This window comes from Pyrus communis, chromosome 4, assembly GCF_041283825.1.
Source record: "Pyrus communis isolate YQ-2024b chromosome 4, ASM4128382v1, whole genome shotgun sequence".
Taxonomy (NCBI): domain Eukaryota; kingdom Viridiplantae; phylum Streptophyta; class Magnoliopsida; order Rosales; family Rosaceae; genus Pyrus; species Pyrus communis.
The window spans coordinates 1,228,277-1,247,710 of record NC_142568.1 but is presented as its reverse complement, the minus strand read 5'-3'; the positions used below and the strand labels follow the sequence as shown (position 1 = coordinate 1,247,710).

Sequence of the window (19,434 nt, the reverse complement as noted above, 5' to 3'; positions counted from 1 at the left end):
ATATTTCGTCCCAATGATAGTAAACTTTGGAGTTTGGTTAGATTTGCCCTCTTCAAACGAGAACTTATATAACACAGGTATACTGCCATCATGACATTTCACGCCGATAAAACAAAAACATATAGCATTGCCATATATGTCTTTCTTTTTCAAGACGCGTATCATGTTGGTACATACGTTTGATGAGATTTTCTTAGTATGCACCAATGTAAGTTTTGTTAAACTCTTGACTGTTAATATCTTGGATCAAGTGCCTAAAACCTCCATACTTTTTAGTGTCATTCCAAATTGGTCTCATCCATTTTAAACATTCCAAATAAGTGCCAAATCTATTGAAGTATCGCATTCATTACGCCCTAGTTAAATTTTCTATTAAATTAACTAGGGTTTACTTTGTTTCCAAAATCAATAGAAAATCATGGAAGCATAGCCTTGACCAACTAACGGTCACCACCACCTCCATCAGGCCATTACCTCCAAACCCATTGCACAACCACCAACATAACCCAACAACTCAAGCCGCCAACATTGAAAAGAAGGTTATGGAGGTTACTGAAATGGTATAGATTTCCTAATGCGGTCACCACTGTCTTCACAGTCCACAAAGAAGAACTAGAAACTTTACGAGTCAAGAATTGAGGAATGAGGACATCACATGAGCAGAAACAAGCTCTTCGAAACCCTATCTGAATTCATAACCCTTTTCTTTATTAGAAGATTGCCCTCCTGCTGTAATTTCAATTTTGGGATATTTTTTTATTCAATTCAATTCTCGTTGATCTTTGAGTTCCATATTATATAATTTATGTGTGAGATTTAGATTTTGAGGCAACTAATATTAACGTTGACTATGATATACTCAGTTAGTGGGTTTTGATTATAGAGGTTGGGATGGGCTTTTGGTGGTCGTAGGTTGAGCTTGGAGGTGGCAGGGTCTTTGATATTTTCCGATCTTCATTTTTCTTCATGTCTGTTTTAAACTTATTTTTATTAGTACCGTCCTATAAGCTAAAAAGTTGGATTCATTGTTGCCACAGGTACATTTAACATAAAAATTAATTAGACTTGACAAATGTGACATTTTCAATAAATTTGATACTTGTTTGAAATGTTTAAAATACTAAAATTAATTTAGAGTCACACCAAAAAATTAGAGATTTTACATACTTAGTCCTAATCCCCTTCATCAAACATTTAATTTTTCGATCATACAATGCATGACATGCACTGAAACATGTATAGTAGATGAATTATTTTGCATGTTATGTGGGTCTGGTGGCCCGAGACTTTACCGTGTGAAGACCACTTTCCCATTTGAAAGGGACAGAAAGATGCAAGTGACAAGTCCACCGCAATGACTGCATGTGCGTAGGGCCTCTCGCGCTGAACAAATAATGGCCATGCATGCATGCCATGTGCTACCAACAGTAACATGTACTGAGTCGTAAAATGCAATGCACAATGACATGAAGAAAGCCCCAAAAGGGGGAGGGAAATATCAGACAAAATTTCTGCGTGTTATTCATACCGATAAAACAAGTCGTGTTTGTTGTTTTCGTATCATATCTATTATCTTAAAGGATCATGTCACGTCAAATTTGTATAACGAATTCTTAACAAGTGATCCGATAACGACATAATTCGTTAATGGGTCGTGCCGTTTTGTGTCGAGTTAACAAGTTATGCTGACATGTCTAATGTTTAGATCTAACAAATGATATCTTATTGGATTCTTAACGCATGACTCGAGAACGACCCAACTCGTAACAGATGACCTGATAACAATTTGACTCGTTAACAGATTGACCCGAAACCTGTTAATTTTATATAAATTCGTATCAGGTTAAAGGATCGTGTAAGAAATCATGTTGGTTAATCAATCGATCAATCCTTTGATCTATATAAACATGGTACTACAATAGTTCTGAGGTTTCCTCAAAGGAAGCTTTTCGTTTTTCTTGTTGCGAACCCATAAGGGATGACGACTGGTGATTAAGGTCTTATTCTCAAAATTTATTGCGCTTTGAGTTTAAATCCTCGTGCTCTGAGTTTAAACCTTCATTTCTATTAGAGTAATTAGTGTAGAATATCGCTTGTATTAAAGAAAAAATGACAACTCTTTTTCTAGGGTTTTATGTAGAAAAAAGTAGTGTATATATATAGGAAATCTTTAGGGGAAAGGATCTCTATTTTTTTTTTATATACAAATGGGGATTACTTGTGGGGTTCACACTAATCAAACTTTAACGATCCAAACCGTCTATTTTTCAAGTTGCATCTCATAGATCATCCTTGCAAAATATTAGCTAAATCGGAAATGTTTAAGACATCTAATTAGGTTCAAAGAAATTAACAAATACTTTGTTATATAAGAAACAATGAAATTTTAAGTCAATATTATTCAAGGCATCTCATGATTTGTGTCGTTTATTGTTAGGTTCTCACAAAAAGAGAAGTCTGATCAAGTGATCTTGCATAGGAACCCTAAGGCATGGATAAAATCCTCATAAAAATACCACTAGGTCCTTGCAATGCTCTAACGCCCACATCGGATAAGGATTGAACGAATACTAGCTAAATCAGAAATGTTTAAGACATCTAATTAGGTTCAAAGAAATTAATGAATACTTTGTTATATAAGAAACAATGAAATTTTATCTTGATAATTAATAGGCAAAAGAGTTCGGATTGAATTGAATTTTTACAATGATGATTTATGAATCGAGACTTACAAAATAGACTGTTCAGATCTTTAAAATTCGATGTGGAGTGGACCCCACACTTAATCCCATTTTTTTTCAAATAAGGGGATCCGTTGCATACACACACACACACACACATATATAAAGCTTACAAGGCGTTGTAAGTTTGAACGTTGCTTGCATTGTGAATTGATTCGTGTCATAACAAGATGATTGAGCATGAATTATTTTGTATAGTAAATTTAGTATATCTTCTCTTCTGGTTGGAGTATCTCATTTTTTAAGAGTTTTCTTTGATTGCAAGTTTCGCTTGTTCTGTTTTGTTAGCCACAAAAAAATTTAAATAAACCCTCAATGAACTTCCTAGTTTTGTGTGTGTGTGGGGTAAATTAGTTTAATCAGAAATCATTTAGCAAGTCAATATTATTCAAGGCATCTCATGATTTGTGTTGTTTATTGTTAGGTTCTCACAAAAAGAGAAGTCTGATCAAGTGATCTTGCATAGGAACCCTAAGGCATGGATAGATTCCTCATAAAAATACCACTAGATCCTTGCAATGCTCTAACACCCACACCAGATAAGGATTGAACTGTTGACCTGACACCGATGAGACTTCCAAGCCACTAATATACCAGAAGTTTGCACTCCTATGAAACCCCTTCGACTTCTTGTTCTTCTTTGTCAACGCCTACTAAAATTCGTGCAAATGCAAAAATTGTGTACTTATCTAACTTCAATCGAATAAAACAGATCACCTAACACATGATTTTCAACAAATCATGAAAATATTTACGATCATAATTAAATGGCAAAACAATTATCGAGTCCGTTGAATCTTTTCATGGATAATATTACTGAGAACCTAAAATTGAACAGTTCATATCTTAGAATAAACTGAAGACATAATAATTAAAGCGAGGAGATATTCAGGGGAATAATATCATCTTACTGTATATCATTTGTTTATGAAATGTTTTCCATGTTCCAAAAGATCACCATTTTTATTTAATTTTTCCAAAATTTGAAAAAAAAACAATGTCCTGCAAGTTGTACTCTGGACAAAATAATTCACTTGTCGCAGACAGAATGGGGAAAGAAGTTGTCGGCAGGCAGCATAGGTACCGATGTCAGCACTATATCTTCAACGTTAACGGCAAATAATGAATAACAACAAAGAAATGTAGGACCTTGGCAATGCTAGTTTTACTGTTTGCCCCCATAGAGAATCCAAGAACTGTAAGTGATAAAACAAATTATTACAAGGTTAGAACGGTAGTGTAGACACCTCCGCAAAATGTGCCGTACGTACAAATCCGAGATACAACTTAAAGCTTTATAAGATAATCTCTTATGCGAAAGATTTTCTCTTAAAACCAATGCATATAGTTTTAGTAACATCACCAATTCATTAAATACTTCACACGTATTAAAATATTATTTGAAACTATCCAAATAAATGTTTGTCATGTCGCTTTATGATTGCATGAGAGTATCTCTCTTTGTACGTCAACAGTAGGATGTCAAATCTTGATCAACTGCCCAATGGATGAAGATTGGAGGTCTAGGAGACCAAGGTTAGTAATGGTAGTGGAGGAATAGAGAAAGTTTCTGTCTCATGGGTTTCTTAATTCTTTTGGTCGAAATGATCGTCCTGCAAGGCTGCAGCCCACATCTCCTCCCACGACCGTACTCGTGTTTTCCTGTGCTTAGTTTTAGGGTAAATTACACTTTCATACCTTAGATTTGAGATCTATTTCAATTCCTTATAACATCTTCAAAACATTTCACTTTCATACCTTAAGTGCTATTTTATTTCAAAATAATACATCCGTTACATTTTGCATCCATTGATCCGTTAAATGCTGATGTGGCTGCCAAATGTCTACCATGTGGCAAAAAAAATAATTTTTTAATTTTTTTTAATAAACCTAAATCTTCTAAATATTAAAATTAAAATTAAAAAAAAAAAAAAAAAAAACAACTGAAACCTTATCCTCCTCATCCTCCTCTCTTCTACCCATATGCCGTCTTGCCATTGCCGGGTTCGTGGAATGGGTGTGGCTTTAAGGAGTGGGGGTTGTGCAGAGAAGGGAAGAGGGTTGGTGCGAAGGGAGGGAAGGTTGCGGGTTGGGTGGGTGTGGAGGAAGGGAAGGTCGCGGGTTAGGCGGGTGCGCAGGGAGGGTCACAGGGGGGCGGGTGTTATTTTTTCTGGGTTTCTGGTTTTGGGGGCGGGGGGGGGTGTTATTGGGTTTCTAGGTTTTGGTTTGGGGGGTTGACGGGAGTGTTTATTTCAGCTTTTTTTTAATTATTATTTATATTTAGAAGATTTAGGTTTTAAAAATTAAAAAAAAAAAAATTTGCCACGTGGCATATATGTGGCAGTCACATCAGCATTTAACGGATTAATAGATGGAAAATGTAGCAGAGGTATTATTTTGAAATAAAATAGTACTTAAGGTATGAAAGTGAAATGTTTCGAAGATGTTGTAAGGAATTGAAATAGACCCCAAACCTGAGGTATGAAAGTGTAATTTACCCTTAGTTTTAAGTTTTGTTTGTAGCGTCTTGAGAGGGTTAGGTTTGTAATTTTGTGTTGTTTCGGTGATCTATTTGTATCACTTATGCAATTTATGTAGTCTCGTCGTTGATGGCTTTATATCAGGGTACCGGTGTTTGGACTATCTCATCTGCCATCTTTGTGACAGTCCTATTCGGAACTTTTGTTTGTGGTGGTTTATTGTGGTAGCCGTATAGGGGTTTAAAATTATTTGTATCTTGTGCATCTCCAAATCAAGAAATTGATCACTGGAGAAATTGTACTCATCTGGCACCTGTATTTGGTTGTTCTTATTAATGAAACACACTGTCGCTTCTATCTTTAAAAAAAAAAAATAGTTTCATTAAGAAATATAAATATAATAAGGGACGGATCTGTGGTACCATTTCTTATACACACTTTTGTAGAGCACACTTTGTAATGTATTTCAAAGATCTGAACCGTTTATGTTTTAGGTCTTCCGTAAAAAATCATGCCTACCAAAAATCACTCAAATCTGAAACCATATAATAGTTGGATTAGGAGTTTAGGGTTTCTTTGTAGAATTGTATTCGTCCATTTTTTTCTTACAAATGAATATCTTAATAGTTTTGGATTTATCTAATTTTTTGCAAGAATGATCTATAAATGACGTTTAGAAAGATAGACTGTTCGGATCAGCAAAATACATTACAAAGTGAACTCTGCAAAAACATGTATCAAAATTTGTGTAAAAGAAGTGGTACCACGGGTCCGCATCAAGTATAATATAATTAACATAAATAACAGATGATATAATATAATTAACATAAATAACAGATGATAATAGAAAAAGAATGCATGATAATTATTTTAGAATGCTTAACAATAATGCTCTTATTAATCTATCAACATATGCATCCTTCCTGCTATTCATTTTGTAGACACTAGAAAATAGTGATGCACTTCATTCTACATCTTTTGGATCAAATGAAAGTTTATTAAGAATGTATATAGTGCATACATATTAAATTAAACGTAACTAAGAGGCCACACGAAAAAAAGAAAGGAAAGAAAAAAAAAAAAAAACACCCTCACTTTATAACTACACAAACTTATCATGATTTAACGATACAATTCTTTAACCACAAAGGATTCATATTCAACCAACATGAATGAGAATACAACTAAACCTTGCATATTGTAGAGCTATCGTAAAAGACACCGCAAAAAAAGAACGCACCATGCATCCTCTGATGATTTCTCAATCGGCCCGAAAGCACTAATATAATTCACCGCCTATAAACATATTTTATCTTGTCATGAAAGTTAAAATATTATTCTTGGATGCTCCGATGCCTAAATTAGACTTTAAAAGATAAATGTGTATTCAAAATACTGGGAGCATGTTGAAGGGGTGACAAAAGTCGTTTTTTCAATCAGTCAATTGAAAGCGGTGAAAGAAGAGGAAAGGGACTGAACATTGTGGAGACGGGTTGTTTTCCATGAACTGTCGGCAGACTGATGCTTTCAATCATAAGTGAGAAGCTTCCGTGCTTAAAATACTCCACTAGCTACTATAGGGTTCGGTCTCGTTTGGAAATATTTTTAAAAACGTTTTTAGAAAAAATGTTTATAAGTTTCAAAAATACTTAAAGTGTTTCTTGTACAAAGCATTTCAAGTGTTTTTTTTAATATTCATTTACATTTTTATTAAAATTTGACTTTAAAAGTATTTTTACAAGAAAAACGTTTTCAGCAATTTTAGAAACAATTCCAAACGAGTCTTTCTTTTATATGAGACTTTTTTTTATACAATTCCTTTATATGATACTTAGCATGGTAATTACGGACATATATATATCATCAATTTAATCATCGGTAGTTTTCACTCAAATATGTAGCATATTTTCGACCTAAACAAAAAAATAAAAAATATAGCTATTGGAAACATCTATCCCACATCGACCAGGAGGAAAGGAGAAAAGCTATTTAAATAGGAATTCGTTACCCGACATGTGTGGTTATGGAGAATACTCGACGATTAATCTGTTGTTACAAGTTATATGGATAGATATGGATAGATATAGCACGTTCGTCCTGAGTCGAATAGTTTCCATCCCTACCATAGAGGGCCTGATTCATTATATGCACAATATTTGAATAATCTATAAGAAATTTCATACGTGAAGGGTTTTTGTTTTCTATAAGCAGACTATGAGACTATACGAACAAGAATTGGATGGCACCTAGAGCCTTTGGTCGAAGGTTCCTTTCCCTAGACTTGAGGAGGAGCTTTAGAGAAGGCAACCACCCTTGCCCGAGAGTAAAAAGCATCAATAGTGAGTTCTCTAAAATGATAAGCATACACATTTTCATTTAATACACACTTTGTTTAGTATTAATTATTATCGGTTGTTTCTATTTAATTATTTTTAGGTTTTTATTACAAATGGTCCTTGAAATTGACCCTTACCATCAAGATGGTCCCTGAAATTAAAAATCAATCAATGTAGTCCCTGAAAATACTCAAATAGGTGTCGCAAATCAATGTGATCTTTCAGTTACAATTCTGTTAAAAATTCCACTAAGTGCTGATGCGGCACATAAATTGGCCCCACAAGATTTACGGGTTTTTATCACAAATGGTCCCTGTAATTAACCCACACCATCAATATGGTTTCTGAAATTGAAAATAAATCAATGTAGTCATTGAAAATAGGCGTTGCAAATCAATATGATCCTTCCACCATAAATCTATATAAAAAACAAATTGTTATGTACTGATGTGGGTTTAATAATTAATTAAAAAAATTGTCTAAATACCTTTTTGCACATTTTTTTTTCTTATAGTAGGACCTACTCTAAAGAGAGATCCCTTCCATAAATTCTCAAAGGCACAAGGCTTAACCAAGGCCTAAGAGGGGGTGTGAAAATAGTTTTCAACCAACATTAGATGCCCCTCGGTTATAACCTCATTATCTCAAGGTAGACCTTGCCGTTCTTTGCGTCACCAGACCACAAGGGAAGCGTTGAACAAGCTCTCCAAGATTAAGATTGTGAAGATGTTGATCGCCTAAATGCTAACGGTGATGTCTCAGAAGTCGTTGCCAATGGGCCAAACCATCATCAAAGGTGATATCAATCCAGGTTCAATTCGGTGAAGGATGTCAATGTGTAAAGATGGGTGTATTGCGATTTTTTTAAGAGAATAGAGAGCGAATGAGGTAGAGAAATATGGACTGGGATCAGAGGTGATTGCAAGATTGGGTTTTTGGGTGGACAATAATTTATTAACTATTAAATTATTAAGCCTATTTGTAATTTTTTTTTAATTTAATTAGACTTGTGTGACCCATTTATGTGTCTGATTATCACATAACATAATTTTTGATAGAATTGTGACGGAATGACTACATTGATTTGAGACACTTACTTGCAGGACTACATTGATCAATTTTCAATTTCAAGGATCATTTTGATGTCGCAGGTCAATTTCAATGACCATTTATATGAAAAAATGACTTATGGGGCCGATTTATGTGTCACATCAGCACTTAACAAAATTTTTAACAAAATTGTGACGGAATGACCACATTGATTTGTGTCATCTATTTTCAGGGACTACATTGATTAATTTTCAATTTCATGAACCATCTTAATTTCAAGAATTATTTGTGATAAAAACCTTTATTTTTATTTGATAGTCACAAATAAAAAAAAGAGTATAAGTGATATATATATATATATATATATATATATATATATATATGTGTGTGTGTGTGTGTGTGTATATGTATATATGTATATATATTATTATTTTTATTTGATAGTCATAAATAAAAAAAGAGTATAAATTATATTTATATATAGGATTGAGCCTGCGTCATAAATCAATTGAGAAGCCTCATGTAGAAGTTTTACCTTACCTATTAGGTCGATCTCTTGGAGGCGGAGCCGCGAAGTTCGGCCAATTCTTGCTAAATCAACAGACAGGACGATTGTATCATGGGTTCGATCTGGCAACGGTCAACAGCCGCCCAAAAGAAAAAAAAAACCTCCTAGAAGTCCGAGGACCTTTAGTGGCTTATTATTTTGTATTTGTCCACCTCTATTGGAAGGGAAGAAAAAATAAAAAAATAAAAAACAATTAGGGACACTGAATTTCAGAGAGATGGGCTAAATATATTAGTATTCTCAAGTTAACCGCTTGTAGTCCAAGAGGTGAGAAGCTTTATCGTAAAAGATCACGGTGTAAAAAAGAAATAAAATCATGTAATTATAAGTTGTAAATTGTTTTGTTAAGCTGATGATATAGAATTTTCTCAAGAAATAAAATCATGTAATTATAAGTTGTAAATTGTTTTGTTAAGCTGATGATATAGAATTTTCAACACTAAACGAGAGCATATGTATAACAATATGCATACAATAACAGGGTTGGAATGTAAACTTACCATTTATGAGATTTAAATTGAAAATCTGTCACTTACAAATGCATAGCAATGTCGAGATAAACTTAAGAACGCGTAATCCATCAAACAAGCAAGACTAGCTTGTTTGTATATGCCTTCTCATTCCCAGCCCCATTCATTCAATTATTAATTGATCAAGGCAAGGCATGATAGCATCTTTTGCTGCAACATTTTCAAACTTGCAAAACTATAACTCTGAACATCTTCCTGGAAAAGGTCGCAGTTGGGTCAGATGGTTTCAAATCCATGTGCAACATTTGCCGAAAACCTAATTAAAAAATGAAGAAACTCATCACTCATCAGGCATGGGGAGCCTACAAATAATGAATTTACCAAATCGGTTGCCAAGTACCATCCCATAAATTCAAGTCTCTGGTTTCCCATTATACCATAATCATTCCATGTCAAAATCTCCATCGCAATTAGTTAAATGTGTAATAAATATGCATTAGTCTGTCTAGTTAGCCATGTGTTAAAAAGAGACCTTCTTCTGCTCGATTTTTTGTAGTATGCATTAGAGTATAGTATGCACTGAAATATTTGGTCTCTCTTGCTAGTTCCATGTAGAATTTTCGGTTCTGCGTATTATTAAGGCCAAAGACTCTCCTAATCTCCAAGCTGTCCTACGAAACCTACCTTTCAAAGAGACGGACTTCTATTAGAGTTTTTAGGAATTCATACAGAACGATATCGCATGGGTCTTTGCTGCTGAATCCCTTCATGAGAAAGATCAAACTTAAGATTCTTAGGGCAAAGCGCACCTCACCCCGAGGTGTGTAGCTTATTTGTTAAAAGGGTGTTTGGATAGTTGTTCCCTAGTCCGTTCGTCTCACGATGTTCTAAACCCTGCTCACGTACCGTTTTAAGAGGCGAACAGCCCAATCCTTGGAACATGCTACAAGCCCATGTGGTGAAGAGCCAACATCAACGTGCCAAACCTTCCTGTCGATGTGAGCTCTTGAAGAAGATCAGTCTGTTATCCCTAGAGTAACTTAGTGACTACATTGGATATCTCATATACGATAGTTAGCAGTTTGCCCTGTCAATCCTCTGGGAAGAAATACATTGAAGCGCTTAGCTTGCAGATTAGACTCTAGGAGAAAGAGTGAAATAGAAATCCCAAAACTTGCTTTTTTAGATAATGTATGTTTTAATAGACTGAAGCATGTGTGTATCAAGACATTTGATCGTTAAATTCTAAACTATGGGACTCTTGACCGTTAAGTCCATCGTTCATTTACCTAATTTTTGTTATGGGGCAATCAAGTTTAGAACTCTTTGCCTCTGCCCTAGTCGTAAGGCCAGAGAACCTCCAAGGTGCCCTACGAAACTTCCCTTCCATCATCCTTCCCGGCATGTGTTATTTAATAGAAAATGACACAATGAGGTCCCTAGGACGAACCTAACATCATCATGCCTTTGTAATTTTTTGAATAATTAATGTGATATTATCCAGCACATTGATTTTTTTTTCAGATTCTTTTTCGTCGACATATACTTTGACTTTGGGATGAAGATAGATCTCTGGTTTCCACCGGTCGATTGAGCAGGAGGTGGATCTTTTGAGCTGAGTGGGAAAAAACTGTGCGTTTTAGTGGTTGGTTTTGTCTCCAATGGCATTCGCTACAATTTGCCCTAAATGTCTTGGTTATTTACACAATTAACCACACCATTTTCTTTTCCTTCCAGAATTTTGGGTGTTAGATTTGTTGAACAAATTCAACATGCGATTTGGATTTTAACTGACTACGTTGAAATTACTTGATTTGTCAATTGTGAACAGGTTGTGTTTGCTTTGAAGTAGAATGACAATCATGAATGGTACATAAAGTGTTGTAAGCCAGCAATAGCAAATTAACAAATAAAGAGACTATTTGTTATGGGTACACACCAATGTGGTATCTTTTTTATGGGATGGTACTTGTATTCTCTTCTTGAAAATAACGTATTTGATTGTATAAATTTTGTAATCAGAACTGTTTACTTTCTTAGTCTTCATTTGAAGACCATTCTTATAAAAAATCATTTCATCGGAGATCATTTAGTCATTCAAATGTATGGAACAAATTGATGGTGTAGGTACTAAGTAATATATTCATGATTAACTATCCATTTATGTGATGTGTTTGGACAATTAAACATCTCACATTTGAATGATTTTTGTAGGAGTGATCTTCCAATGAAGATTAATAAATTGAATAGCTCGATCATTGATTTTATTCGGTTAAGATACAGTATTCGCAAAAATAGAAACCTAGTAAGTTGTCAAGAAATTGAAGGGTTAAATACCTTTTTAATTTAAAAACACATAGTGACTAGGCAAAATCATATTTTTATACAAACGATAGTAAGGGACAAGAAAACCGAACCTAAGATTTTGATGTAAGAGTATTGTAACAATAAATGTTCTTATCCAGTTGAACTACAAATCACTTGCAACAAAGCAAAATCATCTGTTTGTAAGAATCAAATCAGCAAAACCAGATTTATGATTAAAAATTTTGCCAAAATTGAAACTAAGTGAAAATTTGCTCAAACCATAGGGACCAAAGAATTTTATTTAGCCCTGAATTTCATCATTTGCGATGAGGAAAGTTCCATGAGAGTCAATTATTCAGAGACAAATGTTTTAATTGCGAAGAGATCGTAGGTTGAGGTTCAACACTCAACACAGCCAGCTGGTGCTAATGTACCACCTTATAGGTCTTTTTTTTTCAAAGTAGAGGTCGGGTTCGTTTGGATGTACTTTTAAAATAATTGAAAACACTTTTAGTGAAAATGTTTTTTACACCAATTCTTAGAAAAAATCTAAGTGGATCATGAAAAAGCACTTTTAAGTACTTTTTGCAAGAAGCACATATATGGTGCTTATTCCAAAAAACACTTAAATTTCTTTTGGAACTCAAAATCAATTTAACCAAAAACGCTTACAGACATTTTAAAAACACATCCAAACAAGCCCGTCATCTTCGCAAAATTGACATACGTTACTCTTTGTACATAATTTGTTTTGGTTTTTAGTGTTGATAACACCATTTCTCCGTACGTGGAAAATTATGAAAGGCTATAGTGTTCTTAAATAGATGAGTTTCTAGTGGTGGAGCCATCGTGAGGACAAAATTGTAGTCGATGTGATAGATTTTGCAGTTTTTCATCGAATGTATCTTTTAGATTAGGTTTATTTATTTATTAGAGAATTAGTCTTAATTATGTTTTATGATTTTCTTTCAGCATTAAATTGCTTTGCTTCTCATTGTCACTTTTTGATTAATTGGTTAATTAGGGGCACATCTGTCTTTTTCAATTTAAATATGACACATAGATTAGCAAACTAAGACAATTTTAATTGCCAAAAAACTAATTAAGACCTAGACAAGAATTTAATTATAACTTTGAAGAGTACTTTAATTCCGACATGATAGCAATTAGCAAATTAGAAAAATTAAAGTTAAATCAGAGATTACTAGTGAAATTAGAGTCCTCAATCCAAGGTTGGAGACATCTTAATCTTGTCATCACATGATAATTAATGGCCTGCAATTTGATTGTGAGACATAAGATTCCTTCCTTAGAAAAGGGTCAATTTGATCATTAAATTTCTGAAAAAGAAATTCACAAACTCATTTTTCCATATTATAATCACGCTGAGCCACATTAATTTTGACAACGAAACAAATTTGATATCATCCCCTTCAATATGTAATAAATATTGGAGTTAATCGTTTTAAAATCGGAAAATGATCGAGAGATTTTTCAGTGTGTCAGGAACACAACTTATTAATTTACTAGGTGTTATAATAAAAGTTGTTGGATATTTGAAAGAGAAAATTTTTAACCACTTATATCATGACATTTAGTGTATCAAACGTGTTTTTGACATATTGAAAAATTTCTCTCAATCCTATGATCATGAAGTAATTAATTTATTTATTTCTTTCAATTAATTAGGAAAAGGGAAAAATGTATAAAAATGGGAATAGACATCCAGCTAACCAAGAAAAAGGCCATGATAAATGAGGCCACCGACTAGGATCCGTTTTAAGAAAAAGGTTTGAAAACTTTGAGTTTTAACAATAAGGACAAAATAAAGGGTAAAATGAATAGTATCATAATTGACTTTTTAGTGTAAAAATGTGGTTTTTCGTTAAAATGAACAGTATACTGTGAGCTTTTCGTTAAAGTTTCCTAGTATAAATACAGCCCCAAGCGCATAGTTTTATTGTTAACAAATTAGTTTAACTGTAACTTGTGATTAAGTAAGTAAAATCGTATGTATGTACTATTCATGAACGACTTATTACTTATTTTTTTAATCTAGTGAGTTGTGTAAGACAAGTCAATCCTAGACAAATAAACGAGCGCCATGCGTAGGTCTAGGAATTTCTACGATCCATTAGCCTGACACAAAACGACATCAAAATAAGAGGTTATGAGTCAACCTGTTAACGAGTCTGGTTGTTATCGGATCACCCGATAAGATAACGAGCATGACACAAAAACGAAACTAACACGATTTTCAAGAATAAGCGATCAAAACCAAAGAAAAATTGTATACAAATCTAGAAAATGAGATTGTATAAGTTATAATGTTATACGCGTATACGTACAGAAAGAATGAAAGTTGCATGGTATACGTAGCTAAATGTTATGTCGGTAGCAAACGGTCAATTTTTTTCTTCTTTGATTTCTCTCTTTTTTGCTGAGACATCCATGGGAGGAAACTGCATGGAAACTGTAGGATTACTTTGAAACCATTGACCTTAATTAAGAAAGAAATCAATAATTTTCATTTGTTTTTCTCAAATCAAATCAATAATTTATATAATGGAAACACATTCACGTGATTATTTTGTGACATTCTTCCATAATTAGTAATCCTTGGTCGTGGAAAATTTAATCAATTAAATGATTAACAAGAGTAAGGAGGTGCAGGAGGGATTCTAGTAGTTCCACAATTTCCAATTTAATTAGTTTAGGCTGAATTATCAAAGTGTAATATGAATTATCACAAAAATATCACGTTATCTCTTGTTTTTGTAACTGTATTACTTTGACCTTTGAACAATCATTTCATATTTTACGTTATCTTCGTTTGTCAGCTTCGTACTTTTGCTCCACAACATGGACATATATATCAATATTGTGGATGATATATTGACGGAATGTCAACCATACCGTCATCAAGTCTTAATGAATCAATCGACGGAGTTGAAAAATTGCGATAATGTAATATACAGAGTTAATCTAAGCATTGAAAAGCTAGAGAGCCAAAAACCCTAGCTGCAGAGAGAGAAGAAAACCTAGCCGCGATGGGGAGGGGGGTTCGGACCGGATTTTTTTACGTCCAACGCCCTTTCACGATTGAACACCCACCATCTCTTTCGTCTCGGTGAGATCTTTATCTTCTTGGTGTTGGTTTGTCTGGGTTTCTTGTCTTTCAGACGGATCAACAACTTCTCCACTTCGGATCCTACAAGCATTTGAGGCTCTAGAGTTATGACTAGTTTCTATCTAAATCGTATAATGTGCTGGACTATTGGACTTGACCCGAGCATTATGGAATCAAGTTTGGTTCTAATCCTGACGACCACAATGATTCAGTCTGCTTCGATGAGAGTTCAAACGCGAGCCATTAAAGGAAGAATCGTGCTAAGTAAAGCTGTGTGATTTTTTTGTTTTGTTGTTTTATTCAACCCTCGTGTTTGTAATAATTCCACAAACTCAGCATGAGTTGTCTCGCCTCGTCGTAGGAGAATTTGGCAATCTCGATTTAGGCGAATAAGTTAGCCATGCTATATGCAAGTTTTGTAGTTGGACATACAATGGTGTTTTGGGATCATAAGATGAATTGAAGCTGTGATATCTTTTGACGCAGAGTCTATATATAATAAGAGAATCTTAATGAAATACTTCCAGTACTGTTCACTTTTAACGTTAAGAACATTTTTACCTTGAAAAGTCATTCTTAGTACTATTCACTTACACCTTTAGTTTGTCATTTTGATTAAAAACTCAAATTTTTAAGGATTTTTCGTTAGTTTTTCTATATAATTATGGCGTTTTCTTATACCACAATTGTCAGCACTAGATGTATTGACTATTATGAATCCTCCGACGTCTCTTTCGATTGTTTGCTGTATTTGGGTTTATTTCAAATCATGGTTTTGCAAGTAACCTCCTATTAGGGTCATGTCCTTCGTTTTGTATGGAAATAGTATTTTGCTCATTTTATAAATGATATATGTTTGTTTATCTTAAGAGAAAAGTAAAAACCAATGGACAAGGTGATACGATTAGAATATTATTATGATATAAAACCAAAAACCCTTAACTTATTCTCCCTTCTTCAAACTTAATTAAATACTGGGATAATGCTAATCAAATTTCTCAATCTCATCACGTTCAAAGACAAATCAGAGTGTTCAAACCTGGATGCGTGTGTGTGGACAACATGGTCTCGAGGGTATTTTTTTTCGTACAGACAAATATAGCTGGCATTTCCAAATTCAATAAATTTCCAAATCAAGTGGCATTTTAGTAATAATCACAATAACGAGGGCCCATCTCATTGTCAAATTATCCAGCTCCCCCTCACTTTCTATCTGTAAGCGAGTAATTAAGAATGAAAAAGAAAGTGGTCTCCAACCAACACCAACCCCTCCCTCCCTCTCTCTCTCTCTCTCTCTCTCTCTCATCATCTTTATATTAATCTCTCTGCACTCCTCACAAATTCAGGGCTCATTCACATTTCAGCTCCGAGTCCCTTCGTTTGTCTTTAGATCCGTCTCTTCTCTCCCGAAACACAAAACCCTTTCTTTTGTTTTTACACAATTTGGGTAGTGGGTACATATATTTTCGTATATTGATTCATATATACTTTGGATTTTGGATTCTCTGTATATTTTGGTGTATGTTTTCGGCAATGGCTTCTCCTCCAGATACAAGCAAGACCATAAAGCTGGAGCGCTACAACAGCTACCTCCGCAGGGTCAACAGCACCAAGCTCCTCAACGCCTCCTCCAAGCTCCTTTTCCGCGCCACCCTCCTCGTCGCCCTCGTCCTCATCTTATTCTTCACCCTCAACTACCCTCCGCTCTCCGATCACGTCGGCGGTGGGGCCAACCACGTCCACACCACTCACAACTTTCTCTCCTCCGCTTTCTACGGTGGGGGAGTGGGAGGGACTGCTTGGGAAAAGCAGGTCCGCAAGTCTGCCACTCCTAGACGCCCCAACGGCATGTCGGTGCTGGTCACCGGCGCGGCCGGCTTTGTCGGGTCTCACTGCTCCCTTGCCTTAAAAAAGCGGGGCGATGGAGTTCTGGGACTCGACAACTTCAACTCCTACTACGACCCTTCGCTAAAGCGGTCGAGGCAGGCCCTGCTGAAGAAGCATGAGGTTTTCGTCGTGGAGGGGGACTTGAACGACGAGCCACTGCTGACGAAGCTGTTCGATGTGGTGCCGTTCACTCACATCCTGCACCTGGCGGCCCAAGCGGGCGTCCGGTACGCTATGCAGAACCCGCAGTCGTACGTGAGCTCCAACATTGCCGGGTTCGTCAATCTCCTCGAAGTGGCAAAAAGAGCAAATCCTCAGCCCTCCATTATCTGGGCCTCGTCCAGCTCGGTCTACGGGCTCAACACTGACAACCCGTTTTCCGAGCTACACAGGACTGACCAACCGGCCAGTCTCTACGCGGCAACAAAAAAAGCCGGTGAGGAAATCGCCCACACTTACAATCATATTTACGGGCTTTCCCTCACCGGCTTAAGATTTTTTACCGTGTACGGACCGTGGGGGAGACCCGACATGGCGTATTTCTTTTTCACCAAGGACATACTGCAGGGTAAACCGATCGACGTCTACAAAACAGTGGACGACAAGGAAGTAGCACGTGACTTCACGTACATTGACGACGTCGTAAAAGGGTGCCTGGGAGCGTTGGACACAGCCCAAAAAAGCACGGGAAGTGGGGGCAAAAAGAAAGGCCCCGCCCAGCTGCGAATTTACAACCTCGGCAACACGTCGCCGGTGCCGGTGGGGAAACTGGTGTCGATACTGGAAGGGCTTCTAAGCACGAAGGCGAAGAAGCACGTGATCAAGATGCCGAGAAACGGGGACGTGCCCTACACGCACGCCAATGTGACCCTGGCGTACAAGGACTTTGGGTACAAACCCACCACGGATTTGGCCAGCGGGCTGAGGAAGTTCGTCAAGTGGTACGTCAGTTATTACGGGATCGAGTCGAGGGTAAAAAAGGAAATGGACAGCGGTAAGAAGGGCAGTCAGCAAACCGACGAATCCGGTTGATTAAATCATCCTCGTCACTGATCACATGGCCTTTTGTCTAAATTTTTTGTTGAATTAAATTCCGTTTTTACTTTTTTTTTTGGGACTTTTTTTAAAAGTAATTTGGGTGTGTGTTCCTGGATGTAATTGGATCCAAAATGTTGCAACTGTTCTTGATGTATCATATATAATTTCATATAGAAGAAGAAGAAGAAGATAAAAATGTTTAGGAAAAATATGGGGGAAGGTGTAGATCTGGAAACATGGGGGGAGGAGGTTTGTAATAATGTGTGGTGGGGTCTACTGGAAAGGTTGTAGATCTCAGCCATTGGATTTGGTATAAAGAAACTTGTGATTGTAACAAGAAACAATGACATCAAGAATCTTCTTTGCCTTTGCTTCTTCTTTTCTTTTCTTTTCTTTTTTTCTTAATTTTATTTGTTTATTTGTTTATTTGATTCAATTATTAACTTGTTTAACTATTCTCTTGCTTTTGTTGTTTCTTTGGTGGTCATCATGTATAATTTGGCTTTGGTTTCGTGGCCAGATTTTTTATTGTGTCTAGAACATGGCTACATAATCATATGTCATTATACAAGTTGAAGGATATTTGGAGAAAAACTTATCACTCTACTTGTTTAATAACATACAACGTACCGTCCCGTGATTCAGTCATATAGAAAATCTCTCAATTCTGTGGGTCGCAAGTGGAGGGGAGGTCTTCATTAGTTTTGCTTTGGAGACGATCATCAATAATGAAAGAGGGTAGGGATGTCTCTCTACAGCACCTGTTGATTAATTTGGGAGACTTTGCAGCAAAAGAAAAATTTATCGTTACTCAAATGCAAAGGGACCTCTCTTTTTTTGACGTGAATCGAACAGTCTAGCTGATTCGACTATTAAAAATATGATTTTCACGTTCCCAAAAGAGGTCAAAAAGAAGAAAGAGGGCAATATATTCCCTAATCATGTTGATTATTGCATGTATAAAAGAAGAAACAAATTGGAAAGTAAGGGCATCTAAATTCTAATTAGGAAAAGGAATTTTGGGACATCTGAAATGAATTGCGGAAAGGTACCTGCTTGACGACAAAGTATAAAAGGCTTAAAAACAATGAAAAGAAAGCTACAAGTATTTATTCAACACTACCTTATTCATATGGTACAAATAGTTGTATTTCTATTGCGTAGTAATTTTGGCACTCCCGTTTGGCTACTTACACTTCCAATAGTAAACTTAAAAGTTTATTATATTGGTTTAAAACAAGCTAAATTGAAAATGCCAAAATCACTATGGTTATAGTCAATATCATATAGTGCTAGTAAGCCTGACAAATGGGTCGTGTTTGTCGTTTTCTTATCATATCCGTTATTTTAACCAGTCATGTTGTGTCAAACCCATTAAGATTAACGGGTTCTTAACAAATGACCCAATAACGACCCAACACGTTAAT

The 19,434-nt window shown here is 35.6% G+C and overlaps 1 protein-coding gene across 1 annotated transcript; it reads left to right on the top strand.

The window, feature by feature from the left end:
• The first annotated feature begins 16,298 nt into the window (after positions 1–16,298).
• On the top strand, positions 16,299–18,380 carry GAE6 (UDP-D-glucuronate 4-epimerase 6). Its single transcript, XM_068461463.2, has one exon. The coding sequence runs from the start codon at positions 16,604–16,606 to the stop codon at positions 17,999–18,001; it is 1,398 nt and encodes a 465-aa protein (XP_068317564.1). The 5' UTR covers positions 16,299–16,603; the 3' UTR covers positions 18,002–18,380.
• The last annotated feature ends 1,054 nt before the right edge of the window (positions 18,381–19,434 follow it).

Coding starts and splice junctions, on each gene's coding strand:
- GAE6 (XM_068461463.2), top strand. CDS start 16,604: ATGTTTTCGGCAATGGCTTCTCCTCCAGATACAAGCAAGACCATAAAG.